Source organism: Canis lupus, chromosome 11 (genome assembly GCF_011100685.1).
Source record: "Canis lupus familiaris isolate Mischka breed German Shepherd chromosome 11, alternate assembly UU_Cfam_GSD_1.0, whole genome shotgun sequence".
NCBI lineage: Eukaryota > Metazoa > Chordata > Mammalia > Carnivora > Canidae > Canis > Canis lupus.
In genome coordinates this window covers 19,981,181-19,996,749 of record NC_049232.1, presented here as the reverse complement: position 1 = coordinate 19,996,749, position 15,569 = coordinate 19,981,181, and the positions used below count along the sequence as shown (strand labels likewise).

The following is a 15,569-nucleotide window of genomic DNA, read 5'->3' as shown; positions in this document are numbered from 1 at the left end:
GCACCTGGTGTGGATACAGAAGTGAAAATGAATCATGTGGCTGAATGTGTTGCCCTTTCTCTTCCTCTTAGGATAGATCTCACTCTTCCTTTCCTTTGTGGTTTTTTTATAAGTACGCAATCCTCTAGGAATTAGAAGGGGACATAGACTTTTAAAAACATGGGAGCTAGTTTGGGGTCCTGGGTAGGGCAACAACAGTTAAGCTTTAGGGATGTGATTCACATCAAGAAAGGTTAGGTGTGTGATGTGACTACTCCAGTTCTGCTCCATTCTACCATAACCCCCTTCTCTCCTTGCCCCCCAATAGATATTATGCTTTCTCTTCTCTGCATAGAATCCTTCTGAGCATAATCCTTTAGATAGTACTTTTCTGCCCCAGTGAAGTGCTCTGCATGAGGCCTGGCACAGAGAATGTTCTTGGTCAATGTGACTTTCACAATTGACTCTCCGGTTGAGATTTCAGAACCACAGGAGCTGTTTAAAGAGGAAACTAGAAAGTCCCTCTATTCACTTTTCTCTTTGGTTAACACCATTTATCTGATCTTATCCTCCTGAATTGTCCTCATCTTATCCTCCTGAATTATATCTATCACCTATTAAAGAACTAAGAGTAAAACCTGAACTAGCAATCTTGCTATAAGAGTAGGTATCTGATCATTGAAATAGCCTGCTTGGCTACATGAGGAGAGGATGTGTCCATTAACTGTTTTTCCATTGCAGGGGACTTGTATGGCGCTATTGGTTCTCCTGTACGATTAGCGAGGACTGTGGTGGTTGGCAAACGACAAGACATGGTCCAGAGGCTGCTTTATTTTCTTACTTATTTTATAAGATGCTCTGAACTTCAAGAAACTCATCTTTTAGAAAATGGAGAAGATGAAGCCATCGTTATGCCAGGCACAGTAATTACTACAACTTTAGAGAAAGGTGAAATCGAAGAATCTGAGTATGTGCTTATCACAATGCATAGAAACAAAAGCAGTTTGCTTTTTAAAGACCCAGAAGAAACAAGGACTCCTAACTGTAACTGTAAATATTGCAGTCGTCCACTCCTTGGGCAAAATATAGAGAATGTTTCACAACAAGAGAGAGAAGATATTCAAAACAGCTCTAAGGAGCTGCTAGGAATTTCAGATGAGTGTCAAATGATTTCTCCCTCTGACTGCCAAGATGAAAATGCTGTTGATGTTAAACAGTTCAGAGATAAATTAAGAACTTGCCTTGACACTAAGTTAGAGACAGTTGTTTGCACAGGATCTGCTCCAGTAGACAAATGTGCCTTGTCAAAATCAGGCTTAGAGCCAGCAGAGGAAACATGGCATAGTGAGGAATTGCTGAGTTCAGGTAATCACACAGGCAAAGTGTTGAGATCCACAGGAATGGTTGTGGAAAAAAAACCTCCAGATAAGCTTGTGACTGCTGCGTTTTCTTGTGAAGCATCACAGACAAAGGTTACCTTCCTGATTGGAGATTCTATGTCACCTGACTCCGATACTGAACTCAGGAGTCAGGCTGTGGTGGATCAGATTACCAGGCACCACACCAAACCACTGAAGGAAGGAGGGGCTAATGATCAGCAGCATCAAGAAACTAAACAAACAACTGTTAAGGACCAATCCGGAGAGTCTGATATACCAAACATGGTTTCTGGAGAGACCTGTGAACTTCCCTGTTGGAATCATTCAGATCCAGAAAGCATGAGCTTATTTGATGAATATTTTAATGATGATTCAATTGAAACCAGGACTATTGATGATATTATTGCAGTTAAAACAAGTACAGACATTAAGGAACACTGCTGTATGTTAGAATTTTCAAAAGGATTGTGTACAAAAAATAGCCAACAGAACAGTGAATTTTGTAAATGTGTAGAAAAAGTTCACCAGGATTCATGTAAAACCTGCTTTCCTCAGCAGGACCAAAGAGATACACTCTCCATTCTTGTCCCCCATGGGGATAAAGAGAGTTCAGAGAAAAAAATTGCTGTAGGAACTGAATGGGACATTCCAAGAAATGAAAGTTCAGATAGTGCCCTTGGGGATAGTGAAAGTGAAGATACAGGTCATGATATGACTAGACAAGTAAGCAGTTACTATGGAGGAGAGCAAGAAGATTGGGCAGAAGAGGATGAGATACCTTTTCCTGGGTAAGTAGAAGTTTTAACTTTAATAGACCCTGTATAAACATGTACCATTCTTCTGTTTAGATGGTCTCTGGAGGTTGGTGATAACTAATATGAAAGAAGAAATTATTGTCCTGGACAGATTCTCTTCTATTACTGTGTGCTCTTAATGATAAAAAAAACTTAAAAGTTAAGCTCCATAGGCACCCCAGAAAGGCTCTGTGAAGGCATTAAAGAAAAGTATGTATGTAGGAAATTCCTTACTGCTTAGGAGTTCTCAGGTCATTTAGGAGTGAATTTGCGCCCAGGTATGGACCTGTGCTGAGCTCAACAACTAGAGAAAGGTAATCACGCAGAAGGTGGGAAATGGCTGTTAGAAGTGAATTTGGCCAAGACTAAAAGGAAAACAGGAAATATATATACTCTAGGTCAAGTACAAGATTCATATGAGAAATGTTATATTCCAAGCTTTGGGTTTGTGATGAATTTAATATTTAACTACTTTGTTTTGGATGATGGTTTTCATTTTCTGATTGTATTAAGAATATAATACATACACAAGGGATAGCATTCTTTTTTTTTTTTTTTTTTAAGATTTTATTTATTCATGAGAGACACTGAGAGGGAGAGAGAGAGAGGCAGAGACACAGGCAGAGGGAGAAGCAGGCTCCATGCAGGGAGCCCGATGTCTTCAGGATCAGGCCTTGGGCTGAAGGCGGCGCTAAACCGCTGAGCCACCGGGGCTGCCCATTCTTAACGTCTGTTATGAAAGATTTATACTCATATTACATAGTTGTTCATCCACCCTCTTTTCTGGATAAGATGGAGTGTTTTATGGTTTGATTGGTTACTTAGGCCAGTTTTTACTTAAGGATGATTGTACCCTGAGGATATTTTACAGAAAATGATGATACTAGAAATATAGACTAGTAGAGTCCAAAAATTTTTTTATTGATAAAATATGTTTATTACTGATTGGGTATGCATTCTTTTGGGACTTTTTTTCCAGGTCAAAGTTAATTGAAGTGAGTGCTGTTCAGCCCAACATTGCCAACTTTGGGAGGTCCTTGTTGGGTGGCTACTGCTCCTCTTATGTGCCTGACTTTGTTCTTCAAGGAATTGGGAGTGATGAGAGGCTCCGTCAGTGTCTGGTATCAGATTTGTCTCATGCTGTGCAGGTGAGTTGCCTTCACTGCTATTGAATTTATTTAGAATAAACTTTGTTAACTGGTAGAACTCCCAAGTTACCTTATATTTTTGGTTATACTTCAAACACAGTCATTGTTCTCTGAATCTTGTCACTTTTGCACTTGCATGTGTGGTACCTGTCACCATGAAAGCAAGTAGAGAGTTTCAGGAATCTGTGCAATCAGAAATCTGAAATACAGAACTTACTGTGCATATTCATAGATGTTCATTATTAGATCATTTATATCAAAAAAATTGCAAGTGCTTAAATGTGAATGCAATTATTTTCTCTATTGCATTTTCAGATGGTTCATTGCTTATATATAGAAGTACAATAGCTTTTTGTATATTGATCTTATATTCTTCTACCTTGCTGAGCTTTCTTTTTTATTTATTTTAGAGAGAGAGAGGGAGCATGTAGGGGAGGGGCAGAGGGAGGGGGAAAAAGAGTCTTAAGCAGACTCTGTACTGAGTGTAGAGTCTGACTCGGGGCTCTGTCTCATGACCCTTAGATCAAGACCTGAGCCAGTACCGAAAGTCAGATACTTAACTGTGCCACCTAGGTGCCCCAACCTTGCTTTTATTAGTTCTTGTAGGTTTTCTTGGTGTAAATTCCTTAAGTTTTTCTACATACAGGTTCATGTCATTGATGAATAGATAGTCTTCTATCTTCCTTTCTAGTGTGGATGCCTTTTGTCTTTCTTGCCTGGTTGTATGGGCTAGAATGTTCAGTACAGTGTTGCATAGAAATGCTGATAGTGGACATCCTTGTCTTCTTCCTGATATTAGGAGAAAACATTGACTCTCATTATTAAGTATGTTGTTAGCTGCAGGGTTCTTATAGATGTCCTTTATCAAATGGAGAAAGTTTCCTTCTTTGTTGCCTCCACTTTTAAATCATGAATGGATGTGGCATTTTGTCTTAATATTTTTTCTGTACCTATTGATATGATCATTTGGGTTTTCTTCCTTAATCTGTTAATGTGTTAGATTATATTAGATATGGTAGATTTTTAGATGTTAACCGACTCTTGTATTCCTAGGGAAAAAAATTGCACTTGATCATGGTATATGGGTTTTTTTATATATTACTAGATGTGATTTGCTAATATTTTGTTATGAATTTTAGAATCTGTATTCAAAGGGATATTAGTCTTTAGTTTTCTTGTGATATGTTTGTCTGTCTTTAATAGTAGAATAATACTTTCCTCATAGAATGAAATGTGATTCATTCTCTATTTTCTGGAAGAGTTTCTGGAAGATTAGTATTATTTTTTCTCCAAATGTTTGATACAATTTGCCTGTGAAGTCATTTGGACCTGGACTTTTAAAAAGAGTATTTTAAATTGGTGATTCAATTTCTTATTCTAGATTTATTCCAATTTTCTATTTCTTCTGAGTCAATTTTGATTATTTTCATCTTTCTAGGAATTAGTTTCATTTAAGTGACCTCATTTATTTGTTGGAATAAAATGGTTCATGGCATACATTTATAATCGTTTTAATTGCTATAAGTTCACTGGTTATGTCCCCTCTTTCATTCCTGATTATTGTAATCTGTGTTTTTTCTTTTTTCCCCAACCCTTCTAAAAATGGAATATTCCAAAGAAGAAGTAATTCAAGGCTTGACTTCATTAAAGTTATTTTTGGCACATAGGCATCAAAGATGAGTAGTCTGTGGCCCATGGGATCAATACCTGCTTTTTGTAAATTCATTTTTATTGGAACATGATTACCCACTTATTTATGTACTTTGTGACTGTTCAGGAGCCAAATTGAGTTATTGAGACAGAAACCTTATAGCCCCTAGGCCTAAAATATTTTCTCTATAGCTCTTTATAGAAGAAGTTTGCTGATTCCTGTCCTAGCTGAAGGTGTGTTAGTTTTATCTTTTCAAGGAAACAACTTTTGTTTTCACTGATTTTATCTATTTTTCTGTCTTTCATTAATTTCTATTCTCGTCTTTATTATTTCTTCCATGGGATGTAGTTTGCTCTTTTTTGCTAAGGTGGAAGATTAGCTTTTTAATTTGAAGTATTTTTTTCTTTTTACATTAGGCATTTAGCTCTAAATTGTCCTCTAAGCACTGCTTTCACTGAAGCTCATACATTTTAATCTTTTGATTTCATTTTCATTCACTTTATAATATTTTCTAATTTCCCTTGCCATTTCTTTGACCCATGGGTTATATAGAATTATGTTTTTGATCTCCAAATATTAGTGGAATTCTTAAATTTCCTTTTCTTGATTTCTGAATTAGTTTCATTGTGGTCAGAGAACAGACTTTGTATAATTTTAGTCCTTTTAAATTTATTGAGTCTTGTTCTATGGCTTAGCATGTGGTGTGTCCTGGAGAATGTTCTGTGTGCAGTTGAAAAAAATAGTCGGCTGTTGTTGGGCAGAATGTACTATAGATGTCAGGTTGAGTTGGTTGATAGCCTTTAGGTTCCCATGTTCATGCCGATTGTTCTGTGTAGTTGTTCCATGGTTTATTGAGCACGGAGTATTGAAGTTTCCAGCTTTTCTTGAATTTTCTGGTTTTTCCTTCATTTCCATGTGTCATTCTAATAATTTTTTTTCAACAAAACCTTCCCTTTTCTTTCTGTAACAACAGTTACATTAAAAAGGAATGGAGAAAGCCAACTGGGAAATCATTGGTGAGAAAATATGGCTCAGTGAGCAAGCAGTCTCTTAATTATTAGTCAGAAGGTTAAAAGCTCCTGTGTTTGATCTTAAGTTGTGAAGTCTGGTGTTTTGTTTTATAGTAGGGAAATTATGAAAAATCTAAATAAAAACAAAGTTTGAAAGAAAACTTATCAAAACTCAAGTTCTTTACTTTCAAAAGCCATTTTGCTCAATCCTTTAACACCAATCAGATAAATGCTTACTGACATAGTGTATTCTGATACTCTAATAGTCCAAGAGATATATAGATGAAAAAGAAATAGCTTCCGATCTGGAGTTATTTACTTGGTAATGGAGGAAGTAAGGGAAGTATATGAATAAATGTAATACACATAAAAAACTAAATGCCTGAGGAAGGTACTAATAAGTAATGCTTCACAGGAAAGAATTTATATCAGTTAATGGTATTTGTCCTTCAGAGTACAGCAGCTTTTTCTATATTTTTCAGTTCTGTCCTCCCAGTGCCTAACAGAGTACTCTCAGTAAGTATTTTTTGAAATATTTGGCTAGGAAATCCGATGTGGGTTCTTAAAATGCTTTGTATTCTCTTGTTTTCCTTTATGTCTGACCTCAGTCTTTCAGTCTCTTTTTTCCCTCCATCTATACCCATTAGCACACACACTGTGTTCTTTGATGTTGTCTCTAGAAGCCGGGAATTGGAAGGGGTAACTGTCTCCTATTGAAGACAAAACATTTCAGTTTTGAAAATTTTAACCTTAGGAGTAGGAGGAATAGTAATAATAATAATAATCATTTAGTTTTTATTATAGCATTAATGTTTGCCAGGTGCTTAAACATAATGCTTCACTTAATTTTATGGTGCTTATTACTGTCATTCCTGTATTTCAGATATAGCACAGAGAGGTGTTTGAAGTTATATTAGATAGGGAATGGCAGAGCTAGAAATCAATACTGATCTACCTCTTCCTCAGTGATGCTCTTAAGCTTCTGTGCTTAATATATTCAAAACATCGTCCCTAAAACATACTGTCTCTAAAACAGATGAACAAAGGTCAATACAAATAAAATAGCAAAATTGGCATTAAAGAGCTTATAAGACTTTTATATTAGTGGTCCTACTTCTCTTGCTCTTAGAATCATTCCACTATGGCAAAAAGTAAGAGCTTTCTGTCTTCTCTGTGTTTTAGTAGCTGGGTTTCTAGTCTTTCCCTCTTATATTTTCATTTAATTATATAAAATATTTTATTATCAAAGATGCTTACAGAAAATTTTGAAGAAGTGAAAACTAAAATACCAAACTTGGGACATCTGGGTGGCTCAGCGGTTGAGTGTCTGTCTTCGGCTCAGGGTGTGATCCCGGGATCCGGAATTGAGTCCCACATCGGGCTCCCTGCATGGAGCCTGCTTCTCTCTCTGTGTCTCTGCCTTTCTCTTTCTGTGTCTCTCATGAATAAATAGGTAAAATCTTAAAAAAAAAGATCAAATTTCATCTTAGCTTTAACAGGTTGGATTTTTATCATTCATTTTTCTCTTTCAGTTATAAAGTTTATATTTAATGGTTTTAATTATTGTGTGCTTATAATGTCCCACATTATATTAAACATGAGAACTATTTCTTATACACCTACATGGAAAACCATGTAGGAGCTTTTTAATAAATAAATCATTAGCACAGTACTTTCTTAAAAAAATACAGTCTTATTCTTCTGAACTGTATTAGTAGAGTGTCTTTTCTTTTTCTCCTCAGTTTCTAAGAAAGTGGTATTTTTCTTATTACCAAATTAAATATATATTTACTATAGAAATACTGAAATATGTAGAAAGCTAAGCACAAGTTTTCCCAACTCTAACATTCATTGGTAGCCATTCTTAATATAAAACCTCTTCCAGTCATTATGCAGTATGTGGCATCTGATAAAACCCAGACTTAGCCACTTCCTGTATATCCTAAGATATTTAACCTTGGTGTCCTTGGCTGTAATGAAAGTGATATTAATGTTATACCAGAGTTATACTGTGTGGTGTCTTGTACATATTAGGTACTCTCTGTCTTAAATCTTGTCATCATTCTTATTCTATGTTTTTATGTATATATAGGTATGTATGTGTGTATATACACACTTCATATACATATATAACTGGGACCTTTTGTGTGTGTGTGTGTGTGTGTATATATGCACATTTTTTACAGATATACATTTTTTCCTGTGTACATATGTATATATAGGGTTTTGATAATTTTTTCCACACTTTGTTTTTATGTAGATTTGCCATATAGTCTGCTATAGAGAACACTATAATTTATATTTTTATGTATAAATATGTATTTTATGTTACACATGTATATGAAATGTATGTATATGTAGCCACTGTGTGTGTGTGTGTGTGTGTGTGTATGTGTATTTTTATATATGGTATTATCTTTGATGTTTTGAATTCTGCTTTTATTACCTAACAGTTGATTTCAGGGAATTTCCCCATATCATTAACATACTTTGTAAACATTGTAATGTTTATTCGTTACTCCATGGTTTTGTCATAAGCTTAGGTTTTTTAACCTTTCTCCTATTGCTCAACTCTTTTCCCCCAGTTTTATTTTGATATATAATTGATATATTAATCATGTTGTACTCCTTCAACTAATATATTACATATGTATATATTGCAAATGACTACTATGGTAAGTTTAGTTACCATCCATCACCTCATATGGTTACACATTTTTTTCATCACCTCATATGGTTACACATTTTTTTCTTGTGATGAAAACTTTTTTAAAAAGATTTATTTATTTATTACAGAGTGTGTACACGAGTGGGGGGGAGGGACAGTGGGAGAGGAAGAGAGAGAATCTTCAGCAGACTCCCACTGACTGAGGAACCCAACATGGGGCTGGATCTCGAAGACCCTGAAATGATCAACTGAGCTGAAATCAAGAGTCTGATGCTTAACTGACTGAGCCACCCAGGCATTCCTCTCGTGATGAGAACTTTTAAGATCTATTCCCTTAGCAACTTTCAGATATACAATACAATGTTAAGTATAGTCTCCATGCTGTACATTACATGTCCAGAACTTCCTTAAAGCTGGAAGTTTGTACCTTTTGACCAGCTTCACCCATTTCTTCCATCTGCATCGCTCCTACCCCTCTCACCCACCAATCTGTTCTCTGTTTCTGTGAGTTTGGATTTTTTAGATTCTCTGTGTGTAAGATAGTACAGTATTTGCTTTTCTCTGTCTCACTTCACTTAGCATAATGCCTTTAAGGTTCATATGTATTGTTGCAAATGGCAGGATTTCCATCTTTCTCATGGCTGAATACTATTTGTGTGTGTGTGTGTGTATCACATCTTTATTCATTGATGGAAAGTTTGGTGTGTCTTTCTGGCTGTTGTGAATAATGGTACAATGGACATGGGAGTGCAGATACTTCTTTGATAGCCTGTTTTCATATCTACTGAATATATGTATACCTAGAAGTGATATTGCTGGAGGATATGGTAGTTCTGTTTTTAATTTTTTGGGAACCTCCATACCGTTCTCCATAGTGGCTGCACCAATTTACATTCCCACCAGCAGTGCACAAGTGTTCTCTTTCTTCACACCCTCTCCAGTACTTGTTATCCTCTTGTCTTGATAACAACCATCCTGTCAGGTGTGAAGTGATACCTCATGTGGCTTAGATTTGCATTTCCCTCATAATGAGTGATGTTGAGTACTTTTTATGTCCATTTTGGTTAAATGCAGGTCTTCTTTGGAAAAAAATGTTCAGTTTCTCTGCCCATTTTTTAAATCAAATTATTAGCCCCCCCCTTTGCTGTTGAGATATATGAATTCCTTATGTATTTTGGATATTAACCTTTCAGCTGATAAATGGTTTGCAAATATTTTCCCCCATTCGGTAGGCTGCTTTTTCATTTTGCTGTTGGTTTCTTTTGCTGTGCAAGAGCATTTTAGTCTAGTTTGCTTTCATTGTCTTTGCTTTTGGTGTCAAATCTAAAAAATCATTGTCAAGACTAATACCAGAGATCTTACTCTGATATTTTTATGCTTTTGGGTTTTATGTTCAAGGCTTTAATCAGTTTCAGTTGAATTTTGTGTATGGTGTACAGTACGGATCTACATTCATCCTTTGGCCTATGGCTGTCTAATTTTTTCCAGCACCATCTATTGAAGAGACTATCCTTTCTCCATCCTATATTCTTGGCTCCTTTGTTATATGTTAATAGAGCACTAAGCATGAGTTTATTTCTGGGTTCTCTGTTTTTTATTGCTCATCTTTTTCTTTCTTTTACTGTCGATATTGATACTTCTGTGTTTTAAGAACATAGGACAATTTTTTTTAGGCTAGATCACCAGAAATGGGGTTGTTGGCCAGTGTTAAAGGCTAGGATTATTTTCATATTCTTGATGTATGTTTGTTAGTTTCTTCTCCAAAAGGCAATGCCAATTTGAACAGCAGATTGCAGTATCTTTAAGGCCTGTTCCCTCTGCTACATTGAGGGTCTCATTATAATTTTGAAAGGTGATTGAAGAAACTTGCTAGTTTTGTAGAGAGTACACTGAAATTGATTTGGAACATTTTTAGTTCAAATGTGCAGTTTACGAGGCCATGTTTGAATACCTAGCAGGCAATTGAAAAATCAGGTTTTGTTATGAGATGGAGATATGGAAGTATCTGATAGAGAAAAGATTAGAGATTTTATGTATTGACATTCTGGAAATGCCTGAGAGAGAAAAAAGGCTGGTAAGATTGTGGATGAATTTGTATTATAGAAGTCATGAAACTCAGAAAAGAAGGTTTAAGAAAAATAAAGCATTGTATTTATTGTTTCTTACATAAATTACTTCCATTTTATGACTAGGAATTATCTAAGGCTGGATACAAAGATTGTGGGAGAAGCTACTACAAGGTCTTACTTGAGAATATACTATCATCTGCTGTAGGCTTTCTTTTCCAGAAGTTGATGATGAAGGGAAAGACTGGGATTGTCTAAATTGAAATTTTATCAGATAAGGACATTGCATATGACAGTCCATTGAGTGGAAATGAGCAATAAAAATGAATGGTATTGCCCTCCACTTTGTTTTTTAAACAACTTCTAAAGTGATTTTGATTTGAATTATTTCTGATCATAAGCTTGGTATTTAGGCTCTTCTCACTTGGAAAGCTACTGACTTGGAACCATTTTTCTTTCCTTTACCAAAACATAGTTTTTGTAAGTTTTGGTTAGATAAACCATTTAACAAACCAACAAAAGAGAGAGGCAAACCAAGAAATAGATTCAATAGAACAAACTGATGGTTACTGGAAGGGAAGTAGGCAGAGGTGGGAGGATGAAATAGGTGATGAGGATTAAGGAGGGCAAGTGTTGTGATGAGCATCAGGTGCTGCATGGAAGTGTCCAATCACTAAATTCCACACTTGAAACTAATACTACACTGTATGTTAACTAACGAATTTAAATAAAAACTTGTGGTGGGGGAAGAAAAATCTTAGCCACATGCCTTTTGATTGAAGGGCTATAAAGTTAATTTCTAAAGTGGTTTGTAACCTTTTTAAACAAGGTATATTTTGTAGCTGCTTCCTCATTATCTGTTTAGGCATTTCCTTGTGAAGATAATGGTTGTACCTCCCCCCCAATCATAATTTTCATCTAAAGATGCCCACTGCTTGTGAAAGTATCTGCCTTTAACAGTTTGTTACTCCATTTTGGTTATTTGAGCATGCTTCTTGCCTTATTTTTCTTTTATAACTGTAGAAATACATTAAAATATATTAACTGTTACCTTGTTTCTTAAAAATGCAAGGAATACCTTACATCTTTAGATGTATGTAACATTTCCAAAATTATATTTCAGTAATTAAGTTGATTAATTAAAACATGTTATATTCTTGGTAAGAGTTGAATAAGAAATATTTGAGTACTATTTTATAAAAACAAATATAAAGTTCAGAGTTTCATGGAAAGTTTTCGCAGTGTGTCTTTCCAAGCCATTCTCCTCTTCCCCACTTCTCAGTATCACATTTCACTAATTTAGTCATAGGCATTTACTTATGTCTCTGAGTCTTCTCATGATATTCTCACTTACAGAATTATCCATATTCCTCTTTTGTTTTGCACCAGCAGTCCAATCCATACTTAAATTTATAGCCCTGTGTCAGTTCTACTGTGAAACTCCCGATCACACAAAACCCATTATTGTCCTCTTCTGCTACCCCAGCACTTGATGCCTGTTTTGTCTGTTAAACATATGTCTTTTTATAGCCATTTGTATTTATTTTTATCTCCCATACAGGACTGTGAACTCCATTGTCTTTGTTTACTTAGCTTCAAGCCAAAAGCCTTATTCATAGTGGTTGTTCATTTACTGGGCAAAGGGATATCCTTTGGGCATGCCAAACCTGGGTTTACCAGGGAGCAAACATTCTTTGTTATAAAATTGTACTAACAGTACAACTTTGAAAGAAAAAAGGCCATTGGGTTCATGTATTTCAAATACTAGGTTTTTTAAAGGTTTTATTTATTTATTTATTAATGAGAGACAGGTAGAGAGAGGCAGAGACATAGAGGGAGAAGCAGGCTCCCTCCGGGGAGCCTGATGTGGGACTTGAACCCAGAACCCCGGGATCATGCCCCAAGCCAAAGGCAGACACTCAACCACTGAGCCACTCAGGCGTCAGTAAATTCATTGAATGATCAAAAGACTGGTGACAATTAACTTCTGGATTAAAGAATACAGAGTTCTGCAAACTGATGGCTGTCAGAATGGAGGTGGGAGGTGAGGGATGGGTAAAATAGGTAATGGGGATTAAGGAGTGCATTTGCTGTGATGAGCCCCAGGTAATGTATGGAATTGTTGAATTACTATATCATATACCTGAAACTAATATTACACTGTATGTTAACTTACTGAATTTAAACAAAAACTTTTTAAAAAGAGTTCTGGGGATACCTGGGTGGCTCATTGTTGAGCATCTGCCTTCGGCTCAGGGCCTGATCCCAGATCCAGGATTGAGTCCCGCATCGGGCTCCCTGCATGGAGCCTGCTTCTCCCTCTGCCTGTGTCTCTGCCTCTTTCTGTGTGCATATCTCATGAATAAATAAATCTTTAAAAAATTAAAAACAAAAAGAGTTCTGGTAATGAATCTCTACAGTGATTATTTTTCTTTTTTTTTTTTTTTTTTGAGATTTACTTATTTGAAAGAAAGAGAGTGAGGGGGGCAGAGGGAAAAGAGAGAGAATCTCAAGTAGACTCCCTGCTGAGCATGGAGCCCAGCTGAGTCTTGATCTCATGAGCCTGAGATCATGACCTGTGTTGGATGCTTAACTAACTGAACCACCCAGATTCCCCTAGGGATGGTTTCTATAAGATGTCTCAGGGTATTTGTTACTGAGCTAATTAAATATTCCATTTTCCACTGTTAAGAATTCTTTGGCAATAGCTGTCAGAATTTAATATTCTTTTATTCTGTTTTTGATATCTCTTCCTTGCCTTATTTTCATTAACATTTATTTGAAAACTTCATTTGCTCATTATAAGATGAATTCTTCTTTCCAGCATCCAGTGTTGGATGAACCAATAGCAGAAGCTGTCTGTATTATAGCAGATATGGATAAATGGACTGTTCAAGTGGCCAGTAGCCAGAGACGGATGACAGATAATAAATTGGGAAAGGAAGTATTGGTTTCCAGTCTTGTGTCCAACCTGCTTCATTCCACTCTTCAGCTTTATAAACATAACTTGTCTCCAAATTTTGTAAGTATGTATAAGGCTTGAATTATTTAGCACTCTGAGAGCTGACAATTTTATTTAGTATATGCCTACATTGAATACTGCTGTTAGCTTCATCACTGTTTCTTGGAAAAAAGTGGTTATAGACTGAAGGTTTGTGTTCCTTTAAAATCCATGTGTTGATGCCCTAACACTCAGTATGATGGTATTTCGAGATGGGCCTTTGGCAGATAATTAGGGTTAGATGAGGTGATGAGGGTGAAGCCCTTATGCTGGGATTCATGACCTTCTATGAAAAGGGAACACAAGCAGAGGCAGTCATCTCTGTGCCCAGGTGAGCTCTCGCCAGAACTGGACTATGCTAGCACCCTGACCTTTATACTTCCAATCTCCAGAACTATGAGAAAATAATTCTCTTTTTTTAAGTCATTTAATCTGTGCCATTTTATAATGGCAGCCCAACCTGACTAAGACAGAGGGGGATCTCTACATGTCTATTTATTGTATGGTTTCAGCAGCTAGAATTTAGTGCCTGACTAGTTTAATGTAAGATATAGACATGTAGTGTCCTCACGTTTTGTGCAGAATGCCAGTGCTTTCTAGAGCCTCATTGTCATGTCAGGACTTTGAATGATCCCTCTTCATAATACTGAATAACTTCTTACTGAAGACACTATTTTCCAACTTTCAAATTTCTTTTTTTTTTTTCTTGTTAGGACAGATACAATACAGCTTATTTAAAAACCTCTGTAGAGCAACATGATAAAGTCCACATTTCACAAAACCACAGCTAACATTATTCTCATTGGTGAAATATTAAAAGTTTTACCCTTATGATCATGGACAAGACATGGGTAGCCCACTGTCACCACTTCTAGTCAACATAATACTGGAAAGCCCTAGTCAGAGCAGTTTCACCACTTCTATTCAACCTAATACTGGAAAGCCCTAGTCAGAGCAGTTGAGCAAGAAAAAGAAATGAAAGGCATCCAAATTGGAAAGGAAGAAGTAAAATTATCCCTGCAGATGATATAATCTTTAATGTAGAAAACTTAAAGATTCCACAAAAAAAAACTGTTAGAGCTAAAAATGAGCAAAATAATTGAAAGATACAAAATCAGTGTGCAAATATAGTTCGATTTACATACACTATGTATGTACAGTAGACTGTACTGTATTGTGAGTCTGAGCCTGTATAGCAATGAACAGTCTAAAATGGAAGTTAAGAAAGCAATTAAAATAGCATCAAAAGAATAAATTACTTAGTAATAAATTAGACCATGCACAAAAGACTTGTATACTGAAAACTAGAAAACATCGCTGAGAGAAATTAAAGAAATGGAAAGACATTTTGTGTTCATAGATTGGAAGACCCAATATTATTAAGATCACAGTACTATTCAAAGTAATCTACAGGTTCAATGCAATCCTTATAAAAAATCCCAATGACTTCCTTTTTTTATTTTTATTTTTATTTTTTTTAAATTTTTTTTTTTTGAAGAAATAGATGCATCCTAAAAATTTGCATGAACTCTCAAGGCACCTGAAGAGCCAAAATAATCTTTAAAAAAAGAACAAAGATGGAGGACTCACACCTCCCAGTTTCAAAACTCATTACAAAGTGATAGTAATCAAAACAGTGTGACACTGGCATAAGGACAAACATATAGGCCAATAGAATTTAATAGTCCAAAAATAAACCCTTACTTATATGGCCATTTGGTTTTAGACAAGGGAAACAGGACCATTCAAAGAGGAAAGGGACCTTTGCAATAAATCATGCTGAGAAAATTGGATATCCACATGGCAAGTACCCTTACCTTATGCCTTGTACAGAAATGAACTCAAACTTGAATCTGACTTAAATCGAAACCTA

General features: G+C 35.8%; 1 protein-coding gene and 1 long non-coding RNA gene across 9 annotated transcripts in view; one reads left to right on the top strand and one right to left on the bottom strand.

The window, feature by feature from the left end:
- Positions 1–7,834, bottom strand: part of LOC119873883 — a 50,244-nt gene extending 42,410 nt beyond the window's left edge. For both annotated transcript variants that reach the window (XR_005366656.1, XR_005366657.1), the window contains exon 1: positions 7,219–7,834. This is a non-coding gene — a long non-coding RNA (uncharacterized LOC119873883). The remainder of the gene's footprint in view (positions 1–7,218) is intronic.
- Positions 1–15,569, top strand: part of FNIP1 (folliculin interacting protein 1) — a 155,207-nt gene that overhangs the window by 131,428 nt on the left and 8,210 nt on the right. For 6 of the 7 annotated variants that reach the window (XM_038552083.1, XM_038552085.1, XM_038552082.1 and 3 more), the window contains 3 exons: positions 721–2,146; positions 3,132–3,300; positions 13,520–13,717. In XM_038552083.1, coding sequence (XP_038408011.1) covers positions 721–2,146; positions 3,132–3,300; positions 13,520–13,717 — 1,793 coding nt within the window. Of the gene's footprint in view, positions 1–720; positions 2,147–3,131; positions 3,301–6,443; positions 6,478–13,519; positions 13,718–15,569 lie in introns of those variants that run through there. The other variant, XM_038552089.1, reaches the window with a different exon arrangement.